The sequence below is a fragment of the Akebia trifoliata genome, chromosome 3 (assembly GCF_017979445.1).
Source record: "Akebia trifoliata isolate Shusen 1 chromosome 3, ASM1797944v1, whole genome shotgun sequence".
In the NCBI taxonomy this organism is placed as follows: Eukaryota; Viridiplantae; Streptophyta; class Magnoliopsida; order Ranunculales; family Lardizabalaceae; genus Akebia; species Akebia trifoliata.
Genome location: NC_141377.1, coordinates 40774366 through 40800664, shown reverse-complemented (window position 1 = coordinate 40800664; position 26299 = coordinate 40774366). Strand labels below are relative to the sequence as shown.

At 34.0% G+C, this 26299-nt stretch overlaps 2 protein-coding genes across 2 annotated transcripts; one reads left to right on the top strand and one right to left on the bottom strand.

Moving 5' to 3' along the window:
* Window positions 1-7236: 7236 nt before the first annotated feature.
* PIP (proline iminopeptidase) lies at window positions 7237-18128 on the top strand. Its single transcript, XM_086435339.1, is given in 12 exon segments — window positions 7237-7400; window positions 7742-7938; window positions 8816-8914; window positions 9009-9119; window positions 9199-9261; window positions 9960-10032; window positions 10035-10052; window positions 10945-11042; window positions 12815-12916; window positions 14320-14433; window positions 16928-17002; window positions 17742-18128. Coding segments are annotated over 12 exon segments (1182 nt in total). The 5' UTR covers window positions 7237-7273; the 3' UTR covers window positions 17847-18128.
* Window positions 18129-18463: 335 nt separating this feature from the next.
* Window positions 18464-21972, bottom strand: LOC147406971 (putative xyloglucan glycosyltransferase 12). Its single transcript, XM_086435338.1, has 5 exons — window positions 20696-21972; window positions 20258-20566; window positions 19867-20157; window positions 19658-19771; window positions 18464-19552 (listed from the first exon to the last, which is right to left on the bottom strand). The coding sequence occupies exons 1-5, from the start codon at window positions 21455-21457 to the stop codon at window positions 18941-18943; spliced, it is 2088 nt and encodes a 695-aa protein (XP_086291464.1). The 5' UTR covers window positions 21458-21972; the 3' UTR covers window positions 18464-18940.
* Window positions 21973-26299: the final 4327 nt, after the last annotated feature.

Genomic DNA, 26299 nt, shown 5'->3' with positions numbered 1-26299 from the left:
AGTGAAGATTAGATTAAAGATAAGCACTTTGCAACTTTACTGATTACATTCCTCTCCATTTATCATCTTTTCTCTGAATACTAACTAAACCTTCAGAGGATCGTTGTCCGTTGGCAAGCACCACACCGAGGCCTCAATCCTTTCTCCTTCATCTCAATCTGTCTTGCAAAAGTCAAGGAAACTCAAAAGTAAAATTTCCAAATCAATTTCATCATCATCAAGATATATCTCAAGGAGTGAAAGGACTAAAAAAAACCCCACATGGTATATGATGTAATATTATATAGTATCCCTTTCCTTATTATGATAGTGAGGGAAAAAGTGTTACTATGCCTTATCCACTGTAAAATAGATATTGAAATGTTTAAAACAATACCTCGAGGTTTGTTATGAATTCGATGTCTTGTTTGTGAATCTCGATGTCTTTTTTATAGTGGTTAAGGCTTAATAAGGCCTTTTTTCCTCGATATCATAGTAAGGCTAGTTGGACTCTTAGTATTATTAGACAGTTAAAAAGTTAATATTATCAATTAAGACTTTCTAAGTTAAGAAAATTAAAGTTAGATATGATTTTTTTCTTATTATAATTTTTCATATAAAATCACAGAGGGTGGTTCATTTCTTTATAAGGAATTAAGGATCATTTAAAGTGCAAGTTTTGGATTTTTGAAAATTCTTGAACAAGGTTAAGATGACTTGGTCGGGATTTTGGAAATTTTATATCATATGTGACTGGAATTTTGGACAAGTCAACGAGAAAGCAACTCTCGGATTGAGTCAATGAGATGAGCAATTCCTAAGGAATATCTCCTTAGATGCCTCCACGACATGGTTTTTACAACTCTCTTGTCCATGCTAGATACCGAGTTGTTTTGGATGAGTTTTCCAATACGTTTGAGATTTCTCATTAAAAAAATGAAAAATGAACATGAGACTTTATATCTCGTCCAAAAAATTGACTTGTCCATCCGTCTTGTCCATGCCTGATTTCGAGACTACTCAGATGATACGTCTCAATCTCAGACAAGTTTTGAAACCATGCTCTAAAACTCAGATGATTCAACCGAGTCAACCTGGTCTAGGCATCATAGGTCCTGTTTAGGGAAAACAAATGGATTACTATCCATGGTTCATCATTGGTATCAGTTTGAAAAGAATCCTTGTATACCGTTGGATCCATAGGCATCATCTGTGATTCCATAATTTTTATTTGCGTGTGAAGTATTTATTATTCAAATTTATAATTCCTCTGCTAGCGACCAGCGCGGCAGCGCCTAAGCATATTTGCTACTTTTATTTATTTATTATATTACAAGATTCTACCATTTACCTTCATTGTTTGGCTTGTTAAAAGAACAATTTGTACATCTTAGGATTTAGGATCATGATTTCAAATATCATCCCGAGACCAAGATGGCTAGTCCAAAACATCTCGGTATCATTAAGAACAAGTGAGATATTCTATATGAATCATCCTGCACGATGTCTCATTTGACAACTAATATGATTTTGGTGTGATATTTTGAAAATCTCAACTGAGCAATTTGATTTTTTTATTTATTCGTTAAAATATTTATCTTTTAAATAAAATATGATATAACATCTTTTTATTATTATTATTATTAAATATAATTGTTTGTACATAAACATGTTATTAAATAATTGTAAAGCAAGTTAAACGGTTTATCTCATTTGAGATGACCTGACTTGAATGAATTTGGTATCAATGGGGACGAGATGAGACGTAATACTCAGTTTTAAAACCATGATTAGGATGTGTATGATCCTTGAGAAAAATGTTTCTCGAAAATAAAAAATTCATGAGGAGATGTTTTTTGGTGTTCTATTCTCTTAAGGAGATGATCTGGCGAATCTTTTTTCACCTTGGTGCGAAATTAATTTTTATTAATAATTTTTTTTTTCTTTTCATGATAAAATTATCAAAGTGGTACATGAAATTGAAAAATTATCAAAACGATGCACTAATCATCTTAATTCTGCAAACGGTAACTTATTGTTTTCTAAAATAAGTTATGTAATTTGGAATGAATGGAGTTTTGATACCAAAAAGGCCCTTTTAGCATTTTTTTTTTTTTTAAGTAGTTTCATTTCCCCTGTTTAAGTAAACAGATAGAAATATAATTGTTTTAATACAATTGGTGTTTCCTTTTAAGATTTAATTTATTTTAGCACTTACTGACCTTGTAGGCAATCTCCGACGTTAGCAGTGATCTGAAAATCCAAAAATCATCATGTCCCTTAATGTTAAGGTATTGTAGATCTATATCAAGGCTGTCAAATGTTATATTAAACAAAAACATGAGAGGACCCATTATATTAAAACAGTCATATTTCTACTTGTTTACTTCAACAAGGATGTGCATACAGTTTTATGAGAAGATGTTAAAAGGGCATTTTTCGGTATTAAAATACCGTTCATATCCAATTTTACCGTTTTGATAAAATAACTTATTTTCGAAAACAATAAATTATTATTTTTGAAAATAAGATGAATAATGCATTGTTTTTGGTAAATTTTTAATTTTTGGTGCATGTTTTGGTAAATTACCTTTTTTTTTCATTTATTTTGCACACAATCATAAATCCTTCAATCATTTTAACAGGTTTTGATGAAAAAAAAGAAGAGAAGAAGTTGTTCCATTTGTTGTTTATTCTAAGAAAAAACAAAATATTACCATTTTGTAATGTTTAAAAGTGCAATTTTGAACCATAAAAGGTTGGTGAGATAGCCAAGAGGTCTTGAATTCGAATCCCACAATAGGAGCCACCCTCGTAGATTTATCTTGTCCCAAAAATTACCTGGTGCATATGGGGAAAGTGGACTGCACATGCCCCAAGGAGTACTCAAGTGCTCTAAGAGCAACTACGATCAATGCTCTAAAATTTTCCTCCAAATTGGCATTTCTCTGATTTTATTATCTGCTCTAAATAGTGATATTTAAAACATGTTCTATGATAAGAGAAGGGCAAAATCGATATTTTATGGAAACAAATGATAAATAGATATTAAAATAAGGTAAATAGTGATTTAGAAATGTGAACAATAATCTCTATATTTGGAGATGTGAACAGTGATTTAGATGGGTTTCTTTAAAATAGAAACCAATTGGAGTTAGGTTTAAACATTTCTATCTCTAAATTTAGTGTTTTAGAGACTCGTTGAAATTACTCTAAGGGGCTTCGATATCTCTGTTAAAAAAAGAGAAGTGCAATTTATTTTTGGAATTAAATAGTACAATTTTCATGGAATATGTTCCCAAATTCCTTATTCCCTCATTTTTTCTTTCAAAAAATGACAAAATTTTCTTTCAAACTTTATAGTTATTAGTCTCACCTCATTCCCCTCTTCTTGTTCCTTATTTGTTTGTCTATAATATCAAAATTTCTGTCAAATGCTAAAATTCGAATTGAAGAGATGTTATAATCATTTTAACACAATCTAGGATGCATAAATTGTTTCTTTTAAACAATTAAGGGAAATTTTATGTACATGCCAAAACACTCTAAGGGTAGTTTATTTTTTTACGGCTCTCCATTTCTAAGGGAACCTCTTTTTACTTTAAAAATTATGATCCTGAATTGTTGTCATCTTCTCATTTGAAATAGCTTCGGTGATTCTTACAACTCTGTCTCGATTGAATCTGATGATTTCAACAAAAATCAAATTTGTCGTGTTCTTAACGATTTTTGAAGCCCTCATCATGAACATTGAATCCAACGATTCTTCTACTATTTTTTCACAAAGATATCTACACATTTGGTTGAGCACATTTTGAAAATGTGTAAGAATTTTAGTTTTTCTACTCACAGATTCTTCGTTTGGACGTAGAGATTATCAAGTTTCATTCACAACGAATATAGCCATCAAATCTTCACAATAGTAAGCAATTTTCTTTAATTTGTGATTTTCTTTCCAAGATTAGAGATTGTAATAGCAAATACCAATGTATCAAGAGTGAACATCCTACGTGCTTAAGGTCATGTCAAGGGCTCACATCCGATATTGTAAAACTCATTTCAAGATTGCAGATTGACACAGATTATGCCCAATTTTTATTCACTGTGTTAATAATGGATATCTTAGATTTTTACGCATTCAAAATCTTAAACATAACTTTAATAAACTATGATTTTCCAATAGGATCTAATTTGTTGCATACCTCAAATATACTATTCATTCAATTATTAAAACAAGAAGATGGTACTTAACTTGTGCCATCATAAAGTCGTTGATTCAAAATCGTTGGAGATGTGCCTTGCAATCCACATGTTCCTCAAACTTTCAAAACCCAATCAAATTAATCCTTTCTTCTAAACTCACCTTCTTCCTTCTCTCTATGTGGATCGACTAGTATTCAATAATTGATGGATATCACTCTTTTAGAACTCTTTACTTTATGCGTTTTCACACTTAGTTTTTCTATTCGTATATTTCAATATGGGATCGTCTATCCCTTTTATAGATAAAGGTTGAGGACTTAGAGTTATTCATTTGGTAAGCTTCATATTTATTAAGGTTTCTTACTTACCTTAAATAATATTTATAATTCTAACGATATTGGGATTCCTTAAATATCGATATCTTTTATGTATAGAATCCTAGTGCAATTAAACAACTAAAAATCATGAGGTCAATGAACTACATGTTATATAGTTCTAACACATCTGACATGCTTAAAATTATGTCAAGTATTCACATCTGATATTGTAAAGCCTATGTCAAGAGTATGTATTAGACATAGATTACAAATGAAGCAAAATGGGTTGCATCCTTGTATTCATTTACAAAAAAAAAAGGGTTGTATGCATCTCATTTCAATGCATTAAGTTTATAATCATTAAATACTCTAACATTACATCATATTTACCATCTCATTTCAATGTTTTAGCACCAAGGATTCATCGATATTTTCATATTTATGTAAAATGTAGAATTTTAAGATAAGATTCCAGTTCGATTACCAGTATAGTAACTAGTGTAGAGTCCTGAAATTCTCGGCATGTTGGTTCTAAGGGCAAAGCCAAGAATATTTGGTCAATGGGAGGTAAGTGTTGATGATTATCGATCGATAATCCTAATTTTCTTCAATGCCATCTTCGGCTTGTTACGACAAATGATGATTGACCAATAATCTTAGCAATTGTATTGTTTTCTATTGATTTCAATCAGCTCTAATAGAAAGTATCTAATTAATGGATGTTTTTTTTAGAGAGAACATAACATTTCAGATTGAAAGATGAGGGTGTGGGATGAACTCAAATGGACAATGGTGGGTGATGACTTGACGAGTAGCACTAGTAGAATAGGGATTTTAAGAGAGGGAGTAGAGAGGATTTTGAGAAAGAGCTTTGAAATTGAGAGAGAAAAGAGGATTTGGAGAGAAGAAAAGACTTACCAAAAAAGAGAATGGGGTTTTTGTTTTGCTTCAATTTTGGGTCCACAACCATCTGAAAAGAGATTTACCATACAGACATAACTATTGTATTTTTTATTACAAAATCTCACTTGGAGTTCTAACAACTTCAAGGGAATCCTACTCTATGAAGTTTGTTACCCACCAAACCTTACTTGTTCAAGATTGTTATCCAACAAACCTTGGAGTGGGGATCAACATCATAAAATTCAAATTAAGACGATTAATTTGTTACTTAACGTACTTGGAGTGGATCTTAACTGTATCAATTTGTGGCATCCAAAAATATGATTTGATGCCACAAGATTATAAAGACAAAATTCTAAGAATTTTGAAAAATAATATTAATTTTCACCATTAAATTTTAGTTTTAAATTTGGGAGTTCGGTAGTCATTCATCTTTAAGACCTTCGATCAAGTAAAAAAAGGATTTTTTTATTATTTATTTATTTTCTTTTAATTAGGAATTTTTCACAAAATCTAGAAGTCTGTGGTGTTGGATTGTCAATTTGATGAACCACGTGGACCCATGACCCTTAGTAAGACTTGAAATCTTACCAAATTAGTCATGCTAACCTGATTCATATAGTAAGGTTCGTTCAACAAAAAAAAATGTAAAGTAAGAGAGTTTTTGTAATAATTTTGCCACACATAGGTATGCCCAATACTCATCTAAAAATGTTGCCCAGCTAAATAAAACTTTTTTTTATAAGAGTTCAATGTGGGCTAGCTTTAGTTTTGAGTCCACGACTACTTTAGAATTCTTCCTAGCTACGCCACAATTTTTTTTATAAAAGTTCAGTGGGGGCATAGCCCCCACTGGTCCCTATGTAACTTTGTCGCTGTCAGAGGAGATAATGCAGAGAGGGGTGAGTTCGTGTTTTTTTATTTTATTTTTTAAAAAAAGACAAAATTTTGGAGGGCCCTTAAATATTGCATCGTGTCAATGTAACTTCCCTTCAATTAATCCTGCTTCTAGACCCAAAAAAAGCAACTTGGGCATAGTTGCCAAACAACTAAATAGAATCACTTCCAGGGAAGGCATTCATCACCAAACAAGACCTTAAGGACCACATGGCAAAACTAAAGGAAAGCATGAAGCCTACCTGGTAATTATGGTTTAAAAACGGATAGGCCATTATGAAAAGTACCGATCAATGAACTAGCATTAGACTTATTGACACAAAAAATGGGCTCTATAGATTGAAAATAATGCATGTCATGCATAATTTATTGCAACAGGACGTTCAACAAAGGCATTGGTACACATACCTTTAGACATCTTCTCTATCGATATAATACCAATTAATCAAAATTAATCACCAAGTACGTATTTGGATTATTTTCGAATTGAGACTCGGAGCTGTTTCGATACCAAGTGTAATCAAATAGTGGAATTCAATTTTTCACAAGTTGCATTTTTTCAATATTATTCTCTCGAGGAAATTGAATTCTAATGAAAATTTAAATTAACGTGTGTTTGATAGCACTTATGAAAGTTTGAATGGGGGTGATCCATTTTAAAAAATCAAACTTCAATAATTTTATTTCTGTTTGTTTCGTTTCAGACTTCAGACTTTAAAATTCAAATTCAAAAATTTTAAACCAGCAATAAAGGGCGTTCGATAAAACTTCTGAAGTCTGATTTTTAATTCCTAGACTTCAGAAATCAGAATTGTTACTAAACATAGCCTTAATCTCTCAGAGAAGACTGAGGTCAGGGAGTATTGTTATGATAAGGGGTATTTAACATATTCACCAAAACTCAGTGGTGTATATCTAAATAACACTTTATAGATAGATTATACAGTTAAGTGGAAGATAGCGTCAACTCAACGATGAGTTGTAGCGTTAATCTCATCCTCCAGCCTCTTCCCATAAAAAAGATCCCTTCTTCTCTTTCTCTTATCCCCCATATCGCTCTCTCCACTCTTCTACGTTTCACATCCCACGACCTCCTCTCAGGTAATTAAAATCCCTAATTTCATCTTTTTTTCTCTCTAAAAGAAAACCTGAAAATTGCATTTTTTTTTTCTTGGATGTGTGTGTGTGTGTGTGGTTTTTACTGAAAGATTTAATTATTCTCGATCAATCTTTTCTCTAGGGTTCTAGCTATATTGTCTGAAGTATTTTGTTGGATGATTCATTTGATAAGAACACATAAAGTTTTCTTTAGTACACAATCCAATCTCCTTCAGAATTTGTCTATTTCTCTTTGTTTCCTCATTATTTCATTTTATTTTTCTGGTTTTTATGATCAGAAATTTCGTATCTGTGAACTTGTTAGTGCTGATTTGGTTGTTTAGGGAGAAAGAAATTGATAGTTGGAGCTCGCAATCTTGATTATTCGAGTGAATTACAATCCAATTTCGTGTCGATGGATTTGGCTCCAGAGTTAAATGGGAAGCTTTATCCCGATATAGAACCGTATAGCTGCGGTTTTCTAAAGGTTTCGGATCTCCACACCATCTATTGGGAGCAGTCTGGGAATCCTAGTGGGCATGTGAGCAAGCATTATGAACCCACTATATTTAACTTGTAATTTGAATTATTTAATTTCTTCTTTGTTTTAAATGCTCTAAATATCTTCTTTGTTGAGCCGCCATTGAATAAATTGTTATAAGTTAGAAGCCCTTTTGTTACTTTAATTTTCATCTCTCACTGTGATGGAGTAAGAATCTTCTACTGTTTTATCTCTGTTGTACAAGTTTCATTTTATCTTTTAACTAGGAACAAGATATTTTATTGAATTTAGAAATCAAATTAAAAATAATATTTTTCATATTATTTTTATTTAACTGTAAATCCTATAATGAAGAGATCTTAACTTTTCTTTTCTCATTTCTATCTTTAATTATGTAGTTGTTCCATATATTGAATGATCTTTTTAAAAAGAAAAAATAAAATAAATAAATAAAGGCTTACATCTCACTTCATGGAATCAAAAAGCATCATATGCACCTTGAGATGTTGAAGTCTGTGTGTGCTATGGCTATTACCTCATTAATTTGGGGTGTTAATAATATTTTTCAATATTATTTTAAATATTGGATTAGAAGTAAAATTAAGTACATCAGATTTAGTAATGAAGTATTGAATGGTGTGGTAAAAAGTTGGAAAAAGAAACTATCTTTACAACAGTGAATTACAACTGTCTACCATAATTTGACCTGATATTTCCGTTATTTTTAACCTTGGCAGAAACTGTTTAGCACCTGTAGGGGTTAATGTATAGCTAGATATATTGTTTTATACAGGCATCCCTGAATATGCTCTAAAGTGTTGTATTTTCTCATATGAATTGTGAAACATTCACTTGTGTAGATGACATATTTTACATTGCTACAAGAAGTTAACTTCTTAATTTGGTGTTTTGGCAGCCAGTCTTGTTTATCCATGGGGGTCCAGGAGGAGGAACATCACCCAGTAACAGAAGATTCTTTGACCCTGAATTCTACCGCATTATTCTGTTTGATCAGGTTTTTATTTAGACCATACATGATAACTGATAAACTGTTCACTATGTGCTTAGTTATCCTTAAAACAGATTATTATAAGAGGGTCTTTTTCCAGCGAGGTGCAGGTAAAAGTACTCCCCATGCTTGCTTGGAAGAAAACACAACATGGGACCTTATTAATGACATTGAACAGCTAAGAGAACTCTTCGGAATCCCAGAATGGCAGGTTAAAATTTTTGTGCATTGCTTCAAAAGAGATTCTTAGATGATAATATTCTCACTCTCTCTTCAGACAAATCATGTAGGTGTTTGGTGGGTCATGGGGAAGCACACTGGCCCTTGCATATAGCCAATCACATCCTGAAAAGGTGTGCATTTTTATTTGTATGTGGTACATTATTGTTTGTTTCTTTTAGATGCCTTTCTGTTAGAGGGTTTAAAGCATATCATCCAACCCCCAAGGTGCACATGCTGTGTGTGTTGGGGTTGGGGGGTGTTTCTCGGCGTGTGTGCTGTGGGTGTGTATCTGTGTCAAGCAAAAGGCGTGTGGGTATGTCAGGTGAGGGTTTGGGTGGTAGATTATTAGGGTTGTGATATTACTGCATATAAAAGTAATATTCAACTCCGTAAGTGGTTTTTTATTTATTTATGAAATCACACCATAAGTGAATGGGATTTTGTGACATCCATTCACTTATGGTATGATTTTATCATGAACCTTGATAAGCTCCTCAGGAAGGGTGGGTCATGTGTTCAAAACCCCACAAAACAATGAATTCCTTGGGGCCACCCTCTAGTCCGTTGCATGTAGGACTTTCTGAGGGGGCAGTGCGTGTGACCATGAGATTAGTATGGAGATACCCACGATGAGCAAAAGAAATAAAACTATGGGAATTATTCATATGTTATGGTGTAGTAATATCATGACTCTATTATATTTGTTTCTTTTAAATACATTTTTTGCTGAAGAGGCAAAATCCTATCATTCGTGCCTTTGAGAAATCCCTCTCACATATAGGTTAGTCCATTGGACCCTTGACGTTTTTTCCTTCAATTTTATCATAAGGTTACTGGCATGGTCCTCAGAGGCATTTTTCTGTTAAGGAAGAAGGAGCTTGATTGGTTTTATGAAGGTGGTGCTGCGCCATATTTCCTGATGGTATGTTTCCTACATTTTTTTTTAATGATTAAAATGAAAAGTGTAGGTTATAGGGAGTAGATCACAGCGATCAAGCTTCTAATCTTGTGTTTGAAAATGTTTTAAGTTTATCAATGAACTTCTCTTCACATTGTGCATCATTACAATAATTTTACAGTGAACTAATTATACTGACACAAGACATCAAAATTATGCAAGTTATATGCAACAAACATCTTGTATAGGATATCACAAGTTCAGTTGTCTTGGATCATTTGGAATGTGGATTAATTTTTTGGAGTTGTAGATTAGTCAATATTTATATACAGTGACTTCTCTAATTTTACAATTACACATCATCTTACAAGCTCATTTGCTAGATGTAGTAAAACTGGTCACTGTGAACCTGGTTCAGAAAATTTGCAGAAAAGGATCTTTAGCTTACACCAGAGTAAAAGTTGGGAGTTTCCCACTAACATATCTGAAACTGCATAGAAATGTTTTACTATCTTATTTTATTTGGCGATGATGGGGAGGGTGGCTTGCAGAGATGTTTATACCTGCAGTTGTAACTAAGCATTCTTCTTCACTCTATAGTGTGCCATGTATTCAGTGCAGCATGAAATCTGTTACTGTATGAACAGATTAAATAAATATGGGAGAAAACTTTAATGTGACCCATCAAAAAACATATGGGAGAACATCAAAATGGAAATCTGAATGATTACATGATAGCTCGAGGATAGGTAGCCTTTAACCCTTAGCTGATTATGCTTATTCTCTTGTAATCATTTGCTAATGTGCTTCTTGTGTTGATTGGGTTAATTGAGTTTTTTTTTCTTTTTCTTTTTTGGTTTTGATTTGCTCGATATGTGTCTCATTTTGTATTTTTTTTTATTGTCTCAATTTTCAGCTTGGGAGCCCTTTAGAGACTTGATCCCTGAAAATGAGAGGAATTGTTTTATTAGTGCCTACGGCAAGAGGCTGAACTCCAAGGATCTTGAAACACAAGTAAGATTTCCATGTGGCTTTGGGTTTTGCTGAAGTTCTTATGTGCCAAAACTGCTTACAGTGAACAAACTGTATCCATCATTGACAGTTTATTTCAGGTGGGAATATGTTTATTCTTGACTATAATTTGTAAAAGTTATTTATCAAGAAAATCTTATAAGTTCCAACAGAATCAATGTATGTGTTTTTCTAATTTTGTAATTCAACTTTTAAGGAAATGAGGGTAGTAAAGAAAAACTTAAAAAAAGAGAGTTACAGTCTCTCTCATGCTTAAGGGGACTGCTGGCTACGCTATATTCTTTGCAAAATGTTTATTACAGTTTCATTTACTACTGTGCAAAAAGTATATTAGGTTACAGTCTCCTCATTTACTACTATGCAAAAGTATATTAGGTCATGAAAAACAATACCGTATATTAGTGTGCATAGAGACTAGCTCTCTATGCATGCATGTAGCTTCTCCAATCCCAAAGTTCTATAAGAGGCCTCAAACAAACTGTTGGAAAACAGTAGTTTGAGACCTATTTTTCACTCCCATTCAATGATAACTTAAGAGTGCCCTCTTGACACAAGTATGCTATGGCTTTGACTAATGAGACATATTAAGATTCCTAGAAGCCCTTTTCTATTTATTAATTCATAACCTCTAGCATAACCTCTAGAAAGGGTTATGAAATTAATGAATGGTTGCAATCTACAATCGGAAGATATGTTTTCCTTGCATTGGAAATAAAAATGATCAATTACTAGATTTCAACAAATTCATTTCAGGTTGTGATAAGCCTTAGACTGAAAGTGGAATGTGAGGACTGTTCAAGATTGGATGAGGAAAGTGATTGCGATGGCAGAAATCAAATTTCCTGGCTATCTATCTTGAACAATTTTTCCACCATTTAATTCTATCTTTACTAAGGGCTAAGGCTTATTTCTTCCACATGCATTTCAGCTATCCTCTTGCTGTTTAGATCCCTCAAAGTGCCCCAAAAGTTCTTCTTATAACTAAATCAATCATTGATCTTTGTTATAGACGAATCAAATAATTCGATTGACTTCCCTTTATTTTACACAGATACATAGCGATTGGATTTGAGCATTTTTCGTCAAAGGCTTGAAACCCACATGGTCTACCCATGGTTCTGGTCTACAATGAAAAATGCTCAGACAAACAACAAGAAATCATCAATCAGTCTATTTTTCAGTGTGGAGTCCACCAAGGGTGGGACAAAAATTCATGGGTCCATGGGGCTGAGGAGAGGCTATTTTTGGCTCATAGGGCCTGCATGGAGATGGCTCAAGGGATAACTTTTTGTGAGGATGAAAACTCAACCATGTTTTGAACTTACAAACATATCTAGAGGAACATTATTAATTTCTTTTTTTCTTTTTTTTTGAATCCTAAACCCTTATTAAATAGTTGTCAGTTTTAAGAAACAAAGACGTATTTATGAAATATTAATATTCTCATCCTTTGATCAGGGCAGACGTGGTTATCACCTAATCGTTTTATAGAAAGGATTTCCTGGAAGTGTCCAAACTATTTTGACATAATTGTAGGTTTTCATTATGTGAATCAATAAGAGAACAATTATCTCCATCCCCAGTTACCAATAGAAGGTCTTCCCTTTGTCTTACCTCTGCATCCATTGCATCCTTTACTAGTGCTGTGGAGCATTCTATGTCTAATAGTGAAAAAGAAGGTGCTCCCATTTTCCCGTTATGTAGAATTTAACATTTAAGTAGTTTTTGTTTTGCTTGACTGTTTTGTTTGCTAGTATGAGGCTGCTAGGGCATGGACCAAATGGGAGATGATGACTGCCCATCTTCTTCCAAATGAGGAGAACATCAAGAAAGGGGATGATGATAAATTTTCATTGGTAAGCTGTTCTTCGTGCTGAATTTTCAGATATTCCTTAAACTCTTGTTTGGAAAATAACAATAATGCATTCTGAAACATGCTCGGTTGACAGTGACTCATATATACTATATTATGTAACTGTTATCATACCAATTGCCATTCGTTGCCGGATTCTTATAGAATGCAGACATACAGTGTTACCTAAACTTTGTTTGATCATTCATTATTTTTGAACTCGTAGTTTTTTATTTACTCTTTCCAATGATTATAGAGTGCATGTTGGAAACCATCTTATAGAGTGCAAGATGGTACAAGTTTCATTAATTCTAAGATCATGTGAAGGCTATTGATGCAACTTGGTGGCCCAACCTTGGGCCAGGCTTGGATTTGCTTTCTTTGATCTCAGGTCGGGCATGGATTAAATTTCTAGACCTGACCAGAGACGGCTTGGGCTTGGTTGAGGCATCAGGCAGCGCAGTCCAACCTGAGCCCAACCTCTATTTTAAAATCTATGCATATTTTATTTACTAATATGAATTTAATGTTTATAATAAAAGCCCATAAAAAGGAAGTTGGGGTTTAATTGTTCCTGCATAGAGAATTTAATTCTGTATGCTATTTTCAGTAAAGTTAGGATCTTTATACATCACCCATTGTACTGAGAATTTTTTTGCTTTCACTGATATCTTTATTTTATGTTTGATTTTCAAAGACCATTATCCATTGATGTGATGCAGATGTCCAAAGACTAATCATTATCATCATAAGTCTTATCCCAGCTATGTTGGATCAACAATCAAAAGCTTTAGCTTTCATTGGGGCATGCGTCTTCTAATCTCCAGTCATTTCCGCAGTCCATATCCATTTTAGTCTTCCCATCACGCTCGTACCAATGGATGCAGGAGTAAGACAAATTATCAAGACTTACATACAGAATCAGAGATGTCCTAAGATTTCGTTATTATCATCATAAGCCCTTCCCAACTATATAGGTTCAGTAATAAGAAACCATGTCTTTCATTGGTGAAAGTGTCTTCAAGCACTATTTGCTACTACAGCCCACACCTTTTTCATTTTTCCTATCTCCCTTTTAGAACTTTCCACATAAATGTTCCTTCTCATTGGTTCTGCCATCGGTCTTTGTAGTGAATGACCATATCACCTCAGTTAAGTGTCTTATTTTATTATCTATCAGGTCTACTTCTGTGGTTTTTCTGCTCCATAAAGTAGAGACAATCTTCACTTGTAGATGTTCAAAGATTCTGATTAGATGCCTAATTATTTGGATATTTATAACTTTACTTTAGAGGCATGCATCATTTGTTTTGGGCATTTCATGGCATTTGGTTTGATTCATCTATGTGGTGATCTAGCCTTGAATTAAACGTATAAGAACTTTTATGTCTCTTCTACAACATGCAGGCATTCGCAAGGATAGAAAATCATTACTTTGTGAACAAGGGCTTTTTCTCTTCAGATTCATTCCTGTTGGATAATATTGAAAAGATAAGGCATATTAAAACTACAATTGTACAGGTAAGTTGGTTATATATTCACCTGGATCCTATGGACAAGCATGCAATTTATCTCGGTAGCATGTAATTTACATATATCTCGTTGTCTAGATATATGCTTGTATTGTACCTACACATGAATATATCATGGATATTGTGTTCTTCAAGCACTAAACTATGGTGGATGCCTGTTGCTTTTATCATACCTGACACACTGGCAGGAATGACTAGTTTTATAGTGCTGTTATTTTGGAGAGTTATGTGATTATTTAAATGTTCATTTATTCTTATTATCCCATAATTTCACCATATTTATGGTCTCATATGCTTAAGCATCATCCCGTTGTATTTTTTACTAGTCTCAATTTATGGAACCTGTTATATTTAATCATGGTGGATGCTTGTGCTTGGTTATGTCTGGCCAATTTAATGATCAAGATTAAATTTCTCATTTGAAAATTTTAACTACATTACCCCAACTAGATCGCACAAGTTGGATGGGAGGAAAGTGATAAGAGGCAGTTTCTCAAAGATATGTATGGATTAACACACAAAAATCTAGATAGGCATATGATATTCTTACGAGGGATTTAAATTTTAACATAGGGGAGGACACATTGGAAGATATGAGGTTTGTGGAGTACAAGAAGACATTAGTTTTGAGAAGGAAATGAAATAGGGAATTCAATCGTTTAATTTCTGAAGCCTATGATATTTTAATATCAGAAAGTTACTTCAAGAACTCTGGCACTTGGTGACTTCTAAGAGTGAATTATGTAGTGGTTATTTTCGCTATATGATTTTTGAAGAGAAGCACAACCAATATACAAACACTAGGTCTGTCATATCTATAGTCTTGGATGTTTGCATTAAGGGGTGGAATGAAAGAGAAATACAAAATGCCCAAGAATAAGGTGGAGTCTAAAGGGGAAAAGTATTGACTTTTATAGATAAATTTGGCAGAGAAAGGAAATGGAATTTAGAATTCAAAACTAATTTGATGTGAAATCAGATGGTCAATTTCATCAAAAGAATAGCAAAAACGTTTATTAGGGATGTCTTAAGGGGAAAAAGAATCCCTTGCATGGAAATTTTTTCAGTAGTGAAATGTTGAACTCAAAAACCCATTTGTAAAAGGTCTTGTTTGACATGAGATTACCAATAAGGGAAACTTTGAAATGTATATGGTGACTTGTACAGAAAAGGTGGGCTGAAAAGGGTGTTAAGAGATCTATAGCCTTGCAAGAATGAGGAATATGATAAATAAAGACAGATGATGTTAGATGCATCAAATGCATCAGTTAGAGTGTTCGTAATGCACGATGAAATTAAGGAAAGTTGGATTAATTCAGAATTTTTTCAGTTGAAGTTTATGTGGGAAATTTTAGCACTAGGCAATGTATTAAATTTTGATGCCTAGGTATATTTCAACCTTTTGGGGTGGGAAGGTTTGAGAATCAGTGTGGAAATAATTCCTTTTTTGGTAATGACGGAAATATTGTAAAAATTATGAAAAAAAAATATTGGTACTTTATAGAAAACAACAATGCAGGGGTGGGAAGGTTTGAGAATCAGTGTGGAAATAATTCCTTTTTTGGTAATGACGGAAATATTGTAAAAATTATGAAAAAAAATATTGGTACTTTATAGAAAACAACAATGCAAGCATGAAAACGTAGTAGTAAATTTCAAATTACAATAAACAATCATCTCGGTCTCAGACAAGATTTACAACCTTGTGTTGAGATGGATGAGTGGCAATGGGAGGAAGAACAAACTAGAAATAGGCAATTCCAAGGGTAATTAGGAGTACCTTCAATAAGAGAGAACCTATTAGATGGTGAGGTCATGTTCAATGAAGACCTTCAGCAGCATTGATGAGAAACATTTAGGCGTGGTCATTCATTTTTGAAGGCTCTAGAAAGATGGTAGGAAAGCCAAAAAGGACATGGGTGAAGATAGTGAAAAAATGTTGGAAGAAGCATATACTTTGACCGTTGATATGGCTTTAGATAATGGAATGTGGAAGAAGATTCATGCAACCAACCCTTAATAGTTCAGAATTGGGATGAAGCTCTTTAAATGCTAAGATTGATTAGGCAAACGTGTGAAGTGGTTTGCAACACATTCTATTGTGACACCCTGCATGAATCATCTTCATCATTGTCATGAAAACCTTGTCCCAAAAATTTAGGGTTGCTTTATTCCCTGCATGAATTCATTGTTTATATCTGTCTCCAGTGATTTTATCTTCAATCATTCCATCGAAATTTTACATTTTGGTTCCTGTTGTATAACTTTTTTACTGTGTGATTAGTGATTTTGTTAATTTACATTCGTCATCTATCAAGTTGCACGCTACTGTCGTATAAGAAATCTCTCTTTTTTCATCCATTGTGGTTAAGTAGGAAGTTCACATTTATAATATACCTGCCTGTAGCATTTTATGACATGCTGAAGAAATTTAAGTATAATTTTTTATTGCAGCTTGTTTGATATCTTGAATAATTTCGCAGGGAAGATATGATGTTTGCTGCCCGATGATGTCAGCATGGGATCTTCATAGAGCATGGCCGGAAGCCGAATTTAAGGTGAGACAAATGATGTATCATATTAATTCCATTACACTGCTAGTTGAAATACAAGCTGCCTAGTCTCTATTAGCTTACTGTTACCAATTTCTAGGTTCGGTACAAGTTGAATATCCACTGCTGTTAATCAAATTAGTTTGACTTGAGCTTTCCTTGAGATTGAAATACAACAAGAGAACATGGAAAGGAGGTCGAGAAGACCTGACCTAACTTCTACAAAAGGAAAAAAAAAGGAGAAACAACTAAGATAATCATCTTCCTCATATACATAATTCATCAACAAGCAGTCTTCAAAATTTAAGGCCTGAAATTTTTTGACGAGTTACACTAAAGAAAAAAGGGTGGGGGGGTGTCTAAAATATGATGGTGTTATCTATCAAGATCTGACAACTCTATACCCTGAGATATCCTCATGTTTCTTTTCTGCCAAAGGCCTCCAACAAACCCCACATATTCTCTTTTTCACTTTACATGTCATGGAAAGCCAACTTCGGAAAAGGGAAAGCACAGAGTTGGGAAGGAACCCAATTAAGGCCAAGGAAGTTTTTAAAAAAAATGAGACAAGAAAGCACTGATGAATGAATAATAAGTGGTGTTGGACAGATCCACCACTAGCTTTACGAAGGGAAAAGAAATTGACTATAATAGTCTTAAAAGAGGTGCTCAACTATCTCAAGTATTTGTCAAAGGTGAGGATCTAATGTATTGATGATTGATGGAATTTTCTATTGTGTTGCAGGTTGTCCCAGATGCAGGACATTCTGCCAATGAACCAGGAATAGCTGCTGAACTTGTGGTTGCAAATGAAAAGCTGAAGAACATTCTGAAGTCAAACGGGGCTTAGAAAAAAAAGAAAACTAGTATGGTGTTTCATGCGAGAGGCAATTCACAATACCTCTGCAACAATTCCATCCACAAGAACCCAGGAAAAATAATAAAATCTAAAACGAGCTTTTTCATGGAACATTTCTAGTAATTCATCTTAAGATAAGCTCATCTTTTTCTTCATAGAATGTTTGCCAATAATAGAGAAATGGCGTGCTGTGTGTGGTTCTTTATTGTAATTTTGCATTTTCCTTTGACAAGTTGCCATCTAAATTTATAGCTGTTAGTTACTGGCGTCCAAGGTACAATGCAGAAATGGACCATTATATATTCCAACAATTGATGGACCACAGATAAATATTGACTTCAGGTCAAACCGAACAATCTCTGAACTTTTGTGTGAACGGGACTGTCCCCAACTGTCATCCCTAGAGAAGTTTTTATATATTATATGGTTTTGGATGGTTTGGTGGGTAACTAAGGTAGGCCAGGCCAATTATTGCATCAATTTTATAGACAGATCACCGAATTTGATGGGGACATTTGCAGTAGCTCTTTCTATCAGACAAAGTTTGCCTGTAAAAATCATTCAAGCCATGCAAGTGGGTTCTAAATAAGAAAGGGAGATCAACGAAAGAAAAATAAAACTGTGCTGAATATATCGATTATTTGAAGGAATGGATACAAGAAGCTGTTGTCATCCATATGACACTAGATCTTCTTAACATTGGGAAAAAAAGTTTAAAAGAAAAATAAAAAAATACAAGCTTTGTAGCTCAAGCTTCTCCCACTCTAGTGCTGTAACTAATATACGTGTTTAAAATAACAAAACTTTCATACATGAAGAATTGGAATCCAAAAACAAAAGAATAACAAACCAACTTACATATCCAAGTGCAGCACCATTATCTACACCCTCTCTACAAAGAGTATACTTTTTTATTCTTTTTGACAGTCTCTTCCCCTCTATGGACAAGGTTGAAGGGTGAAGGACACCACCCTCACCATCTATTCTATACACCAAGCTGTTCTCTTTGACTAGCTGTGCTCGGCTTTTTATCTGACTGATATATATATCACCTTTCCATTTCTCCTATATTTAATCTGTTTCACTCACTCAACCTGTTCGCCAATCAGGTCAAGACCCACCAACAAGAACGAAATCCCCTGAAAGAGGAGGAAGTAGAAATGTACACCCTGTGCAGACAACAAACTCCTGGCTGAGGCTGTCAATAGAAGGAAGGCAAGTGCCAGCTCCTTTGTATACATTCTATTGTGCTTCTTCCGATCCTTTCGAGATTCCTCAACCTGCATGGCATCGAGATTGGGCACCGATGTGCCCCGTTGCTGCTTTGGATCTTTCTCGACTAGTTTGACAAGATCACCCTCAGAGGAGCGACCAGACTTCTTGGTGACTACCCACTCGTAGGCACTCCCAAGCTGGAAGAGACCTGAGATCATGGCATTGAACTTTGTCACCGACATAGTGTTCTCAAAGAGGAGGTAGGGGACGATAAAGGGGAATGATCTTGGTGATGGGAGAACGTTGAGGAACGACATGGTGACTGGAATGTAGCAAACGACCCAAATTGGTAGCTCAGCCTCCGGGACAAACATTGTCATGGGGAGAATTATGCAGAAGAGTGTGAATGAATAGAAGGGAAGTATAAGTTTTCTAAGGAGAAAGAAAAGGAATATCAGATTGGCTTTCTTCCACACACTTATCTGCATCACAGCCCAAATGGAAACCATTAGCATTTACTATAATAATAAAAAATCCTCCAAAACCATACAAGGTTGATCTAATTATGATTATAACAACTGGGTTACCTTGGAACGGATGATGTCAGGCAAACATAGGCGAAACAATTGCATGGGACCAGAATGCCACCGATGTTGCTGTTTTCTATAAGCTTCATAGGATTCGGGTAGTTCACATTGACACTGAAAAGGGAATAAAACACTATTTAAGACGAAACCCACAAGAATCACTGAATTAAGGTGCTATGCGAAGTGTAGTAATGCGCCATTAATTATACCTCGACATCATTAAGGAAGACAAACTTCCAACCGTGGAGATGAGCACGGACAGCTATGTCCATGTCCTCGACGGTTGTCCTCTCCATCCATCCACCAGAATCCTCCAAAGCCTTTATTCTCCAAACACCGGCTGTTCCATTGAACCCAAAGAAATTGATGAATATCCCATTCACTTGTTGCTCCACCTCGAAATGGAATGACAAGTTCACATTTTGCAATCTAGTCAGCAAGTTTTCATCTTTATTCACAAATGACCACCTCGCTTGAACCAACGCTAATTCCTCGTTATCCTATAATGCAACAAAGTGGGTATTAGTATAATTAGGATAAAAACAATCAAAGCGAAGAAACTTGCAATTCCTTGTGAACAAGAAAAGATCAAAGTAATACCTTGAAATGAGGAACTGTTCTTTTTAGAAAATCCTCTGTGGGTTGGAAATCGGCATCAAAGATGGCAACAAATTCATACTCCTTAACATAACTGCAATTCATCGCAGACTTGAGATTGCCCGCTTTATACCCGTCTCTGATAACTCGATGCCTGTAAACAATGTTGGCACCCTCTTGTTGCCATTTATGAACCTCTTCTTTGATTAACAATTGGGTTGTTGGATCATCCGAATCATCAAGGACTTGAATGAGCATGTTAGATTTCGGCCAGTCTAATTTACAGACAGCAGCAATGGATTGCTGATAAACCTGATTTGTGGGTTGTATAATTAGACTAAAATCTCTAATTGAAGAACTAAAATGCTGAGACTATCTACGAAAAATTACCGAAAAATCCAATTTTGACTAAAAAAAAATGAAATTGGGATTCGAAGTTACCTCCTTTTCATTGCACATGGGGATCTGAACAAGAACCATAGGGAAATAATTGTCTGCATTTCCTTCTCCGGATTCGATATCTCGAACAGCTTGTTTCGGGACTGGTTTGATCTTCTTCATTCGAATCCAGAAACAACCCAAGCACAAAATTAACCTGTCGATGCTCTGAATCATGAACAGAACAATACATACATTTGCGAGGAATTCGAGAGGTGGAGCGAGGTATTCTACCCTTATCAGAACCCAACCAGAATACAGAGAATCAAAGATACCACGAACCCCAAATTGGGTAGTCAAGAGATACTGCAATTGCAAGTGAGGAGCCCCATAATGCCACCCTTTGAAGTAGGCAGCAATCTCAAACCCTAACAACAACACCGACAACCATAAGAAAACCTTGATGCAAGAGTAGAATCTGCTCTTTATGGTTGGATTCTCGATCTCAATCTCATTTCCGCTCTCTGAATCTGTTCTTCCAGAAGCCAACCTTCGACGAACAGCAGATGCAAGGTTCAACATTGTTGAACCGATTGAGGTGAAGAATCCAGCAGCTTTGTGAGCTTTGAGAAGAAGAACCCATGTGAGTTGCTTCGCGTTCTTCCCTCTCTCTCTACCTTTTGTTCGAATTCCTCCTTTGGGAAGGAAATCTTCTTCAGTTGGGCTCTCTAATTCAAGCATGGACCAATTCGGGTTTTCCATTTTGACAACAACCGGCGTTCCTCTGTGGTTCTCCTTCGCCCACCATTGGAACGACGGTGCCATTTTGTTCGAATTAGAGAAGATTTGCGAAGCAAAATCGAATTTTTAGTCGATTTTATGGTTCAAATGGTTGAAATTTTACCTTCCCCAAAAAAAAAAAATATGGTTGAAATTTTCAGAACCTACGTAATGTAATAATTTAGAAGATGCTTGACCTCATTTTCAGAGAAGAACAAATGAAAGATGAAATGAACAGAGAAAATGGGACGCGTGGAAGAAGAATCTAAGCTAGGCGTCTCTCATTCATGGCGACATGCGTTTATAAGAGAGAGAGGGAGGGAGGTGGGGGCTGGGGAAGAGTCCAAAACCCGATCTCATTCGATTACAGCTTGCAATCTCAACTTAATGAGAGAGAGAGAGACAAAGATATTAACAGCTCAACACGCCTTCGATTTGGATTTAAAAACAGTTGAAGATCCCTAAGTCAGTAAATTTTCTGAAAACGATCTTTTTTACCCAAACGAATCAAAATTGATACCAAAACCAAACACATAAATTTCATTAACAATCTATCTATTTCATCAAACTTCATTAAATTAGAAAGAAATCCAGCAAAAATCACGCGATGCCGACAAAGATCCTTTTTTTCCCGCAAAGTTTTTTTTTTTTTTTTAAGGTAAAAAAAGATTTGATTTTTTATCTTGTTTGTTAAATTAAGGATCGTTAAGATTTCTCTTTGCGCGTAAAATCACATTTTTCTTCATTTTGTTTTTTTGTTGAAAGGAAAGAGAGAAAGCTTCAACAAGAATCCATGGCCGTAGCATTTCTATGGGAAAGAGAAGACCAAGTCTGTAATCCTTTTGGATTATATTGTCCAAATTGACCTTGCAAATGTTTTGATTTATAACTATAATGTTTGACATTAGTGAAAAGTCAAGATGGTATTTTAGGTATTTTATTATTTTGGACAGGTATGACGTCCACTTATTATTATTACTAATGTCCTGTACGGATTTTCTTTCCAGTCTACGTGAATTTTGGGAGTACACTAGATGGGCCTACCCAAAAGTAAATCAGTCTGATTGGTAATTTCTAACCATAGATTTAAGCATTTTTTTTTCAAACAACTTTTCAATGGTTGGATGTAGTTTATTTTAAAAAAATATGGAGAGATTTTATTGCCACACAAATTTTGCTAATGCCACTCCAATTCATGTGTAAATCACCATATCTTTGGGTGCCGTTAGTGAAAGTTATTGTACCAATAGGAGCTCTAAAAAAAAAAGATGATCTGAATCTTAATTATAAAAATCACTTATAAAAATAATCTCTAATATATAAATACACCAAAAAAAAAAAAAAAAAAAAATTTAATTAATTGATAAGGTCAATGTTATTTTGGATGGGATCGTTAATCCAAGAGTGTCACAATATATGACATTAAAATGTCATCAACCAAATTTTTTACGTGACATTTTGAAATGATTAGTAGTGTTTTGATGTTCAAAAAAGTATTGGTCAAATCTCAAAATAATAATAATACATCAGTCTCAATTAGAGGTTCACTAAGATGATAAGACGCGATTAAGTGTGCTCTCTGGTTGTGCCGTCGAGTCTCAATATACCCCTTCAAAGACATGTGCCTTCTAGTCTCAATATACTTATTATAACATGTGACGGGTTTGGTTGGAACGTCCACCCCAAGTACACTAGTCTCACCGAAGGTGAGGATATATATATAGATTGAGAAGCAAGGAATTATCTAAACTAATTTTCTGCTTTTAACATTTGTGATAAATTTATAGAAAATAAGAATTAAAGTTAAAAAGTTTTCAAATGATAATAACTTTTGGAGCTTTTGCACCTTTTAGTCGATCCATCGTCCAATTTAGAAATTTTGAAACTAGGGTTCATCTAAAAGTGTGTCCAAGTAAGTTGGGTAGAACATATTTTCAAGATCTTAATAAGTAGAGAATCGGGATAAACAGCTTGGATGCTTTCATTTGGTCCATTTAATAATAAAGAATCGTCTAGAAAGTACGCTTTCAAGCTGGATAAGAAGTGTGCTTTCAAGCTGGACATTAAATTTATTTAATTAATTTGGTAAATTATCTATAAATTTATTAATAATGAAAAATTACTTGTCCAATAAGTATAAAGCATTTTCTATGAATTAGGATTCACCTCCAAAAAGATGTGACATGTTAATCTTTGAATACGAGACAAGTAGATGGGATCTCGAGGCTACTTAGTATTCTAGTATTGAAGCCTCTTGAGAGCAACTCAACTATACTCCAAATATTTCTTTCAAATTGACATCTTCTTCAAATTTAAAGATGGAATCCCCTCCAATCCTCTTGAGACTCCAACTAGTTTTTTTTTTTAATCACTATTCATTCTCTTAAAAAAATTAAATTATTTGAGAAAAAAAATAATATTCACAAAAAACTAGAGTTCACCCGTGCCAATGACATAGTATTTCTTTGGATTAAGAGAGTAAAAGCAGGATAAAAATAAAGTGAGGGGGTACTATTAAAAATATAAGAATAAGAGGTAAAAAATAAAAATAATATAATAAGTTAAAGGAATAAAAAATAAAATATAGTAAAAATAGAAAAAGAAAAGAGAGAAAACAATAAAGTGAACCTTACTAAAATTATAATTGGATGTGATGTTGGTCTTAATTGGATGAAAGTTTGTCCGTTAAAAAAGTAGGTTTATGGAGATGTTTTATTGTCTAGAAGTGGACATAATAGATATTTGAAATGGTGAATAATGATTTAGAGACCCTGACAAAATTTCTCTCCACCCTCTATGTTAGACGTGGATAATGAAATAATGGGGGTATCTTAAAACATGGAGAGTAATTGAAATTTGATTTAAAAGTCTTTATCTCCATGTTTAGAGATATGAAGACTGGTTAGAGTTGCTCTAAGTCGAACATGCGATAAGACATACACAACCCAACTCCAAAGATTGTGACAAGAATATGCTATACTTGACACTCATGAACCAATGGCACCTAACATTGTGTTGAGTGAATTAGTATCAGAGTATTTTTATTTGCAAACACCTAAAGAGTAAAGGAAGTGTACAAGATAAAAATAAACTCAAATGTATTTTATATTGCATTATAAACAATCTATCTTGAGCTTCACATATATTTTTCGAAATTAAGAGGAGTCACAATCTAGAATGGTGTCTCGTTCCTATTTTATAAGTATAGTGTCTACACGGCACATTGTGGTTAGAGAGCAAATGCTTTACAATTTTTGCAGTGTAGAAAAAGACCTGGCTAAGAACCTTCGTAACTTCCAACCAAAACATATCACGTCGACGCCCAATAGGATTAGGACGTTTTACCCGATCCTAATTCGATTAAGAAAATCATTTTAACCTTTGTAAAGCCAAAATAGTGGTTTCCCATACTTTGGGGGATAATGTTGCCTCTAATGTACTTTCAAAATGATGAGGGCAATCCATAAATTTTCGTTGTCTTACTACATTATTGTGTCGTCATGACACCATTATCTATCTAGAAATGATAAGAGAGTTGCCATTGGCACCCTAACTTAAAATAAAAATATTAAGTCGATAGTTTAGAATAAGTAAAAGTTGAGGTGCTAATAGAAACTCCATCTCGCTTTTTTCTAATTTTCTGTTTTGGTTTATATTTTCAATTTGTATGATTTAGGAATTTATATGAACATAATGGCAAACAACTGCTAAAGTTATTTGATTGTGTTATAATACTTTTTAATGTCGAGATAATAATTTGAATCAAATTTTTGTAACATTCGTGTGTTTTAATCTTTAATTAGCATCTCTCGCAACTTTCGAGAGTGAAAAAAAAAAAAAACTAATCCACCACCAATGAAGTTGAATAAGTTTACTCAATTGATTATTAGTAACCATTGAACTCAAAAATATTTTTTCTTTTTAACAAACCTAAGTGGGACCTAAGCCTTTGTATCTCATCATAGTGACAAAGTTGGAGTACAAGAATAAATTGGCAATAGAAAACTTTGAAAAGAGACGGTTGATAAAGTCAGAAAAACATGGAATACATTTAATAATAAATTTTTTTAATTATAAAATCCAAAACTAATATGTTGTTCGTTTGTTTTTAAATCATTGATTAAAAAACAAAAATCGTAATTTTTTGAAAAATCAAAATTTCTTTTAAATTTTTTATGATTTTTTGAAAAAATCATGATTTAATCGTCCATATTTAAAATAGTGATATAATTGCAATTAAAAAAAAAAATAAAAATCACAGTTTTTATAACTATAAATCCATAAGAGTGAAACTAAGAAAAGGTGCACCTTTTAAGTTCATCCCAATAAGGACTCACGAGAAAAAAAAAAAATTTAATTCAAAAACTTTAAATTAAATTTAAGATGGCGTTGACATCAATAATGGTGGCTCGTAACATGTGATATAGGTAGCCACAGAGATGTTAATTTCCGTAATCCACGCAATTCTTGGACTCATATCTATCTTTAATGGAGGTCTGATAGCTCCCAGCCTGTATGGCACAAACGCAACTGTATTCGTTGTATTTGACCAGATTTCCACTTTATATTTGTTTCTTTTTCGTGGATTTCTTGAACAGCGTGAACTAAGGAGCCAAGTACGCTTTTAAACTTCGGATTTTATCTTTATTCGCTTGAGTGTGTGGCGACCGAACGGCTGTGTTCTTTACTCTTTTTTTTTTTACTTCGATAATTTTACGAATATAGCCCTGATAATTGATGGATTCAACCGTTCTACCGTTACTAACACCTACGTCACTCTTAGGAAACTACTTATATTAAGCTTTTTACTTGGACGTGTGTCGAAAACATGCAAATTATTGGCACATTAAACATGCATTCGGATTGTGTTTAATTTTGCATCAAGTG

Coding starts and splice junctions, on each gene's coding strand:
- LOC147406971 (XM_086435338.1), bottom strand. CDS start 21,457: ATGGCACCGTCGTTCCAATGGTGGGCGAAGGAGAACCACAGAGGAACG. Junction 20,158..20,257: donor GAACAGTTCCTCATTTCAAG/GTATTACTTTGA, acceptor GTTGCATTATAG/GATAACGAGGAATTAGCGTT. Junction 19,772..19,866: donor TCTTCCTTAATGATGTCGAG/GTATAATTAATG, acceptor TTCCCTTTTCAG/TGTCAATGTGAACTACCCGA.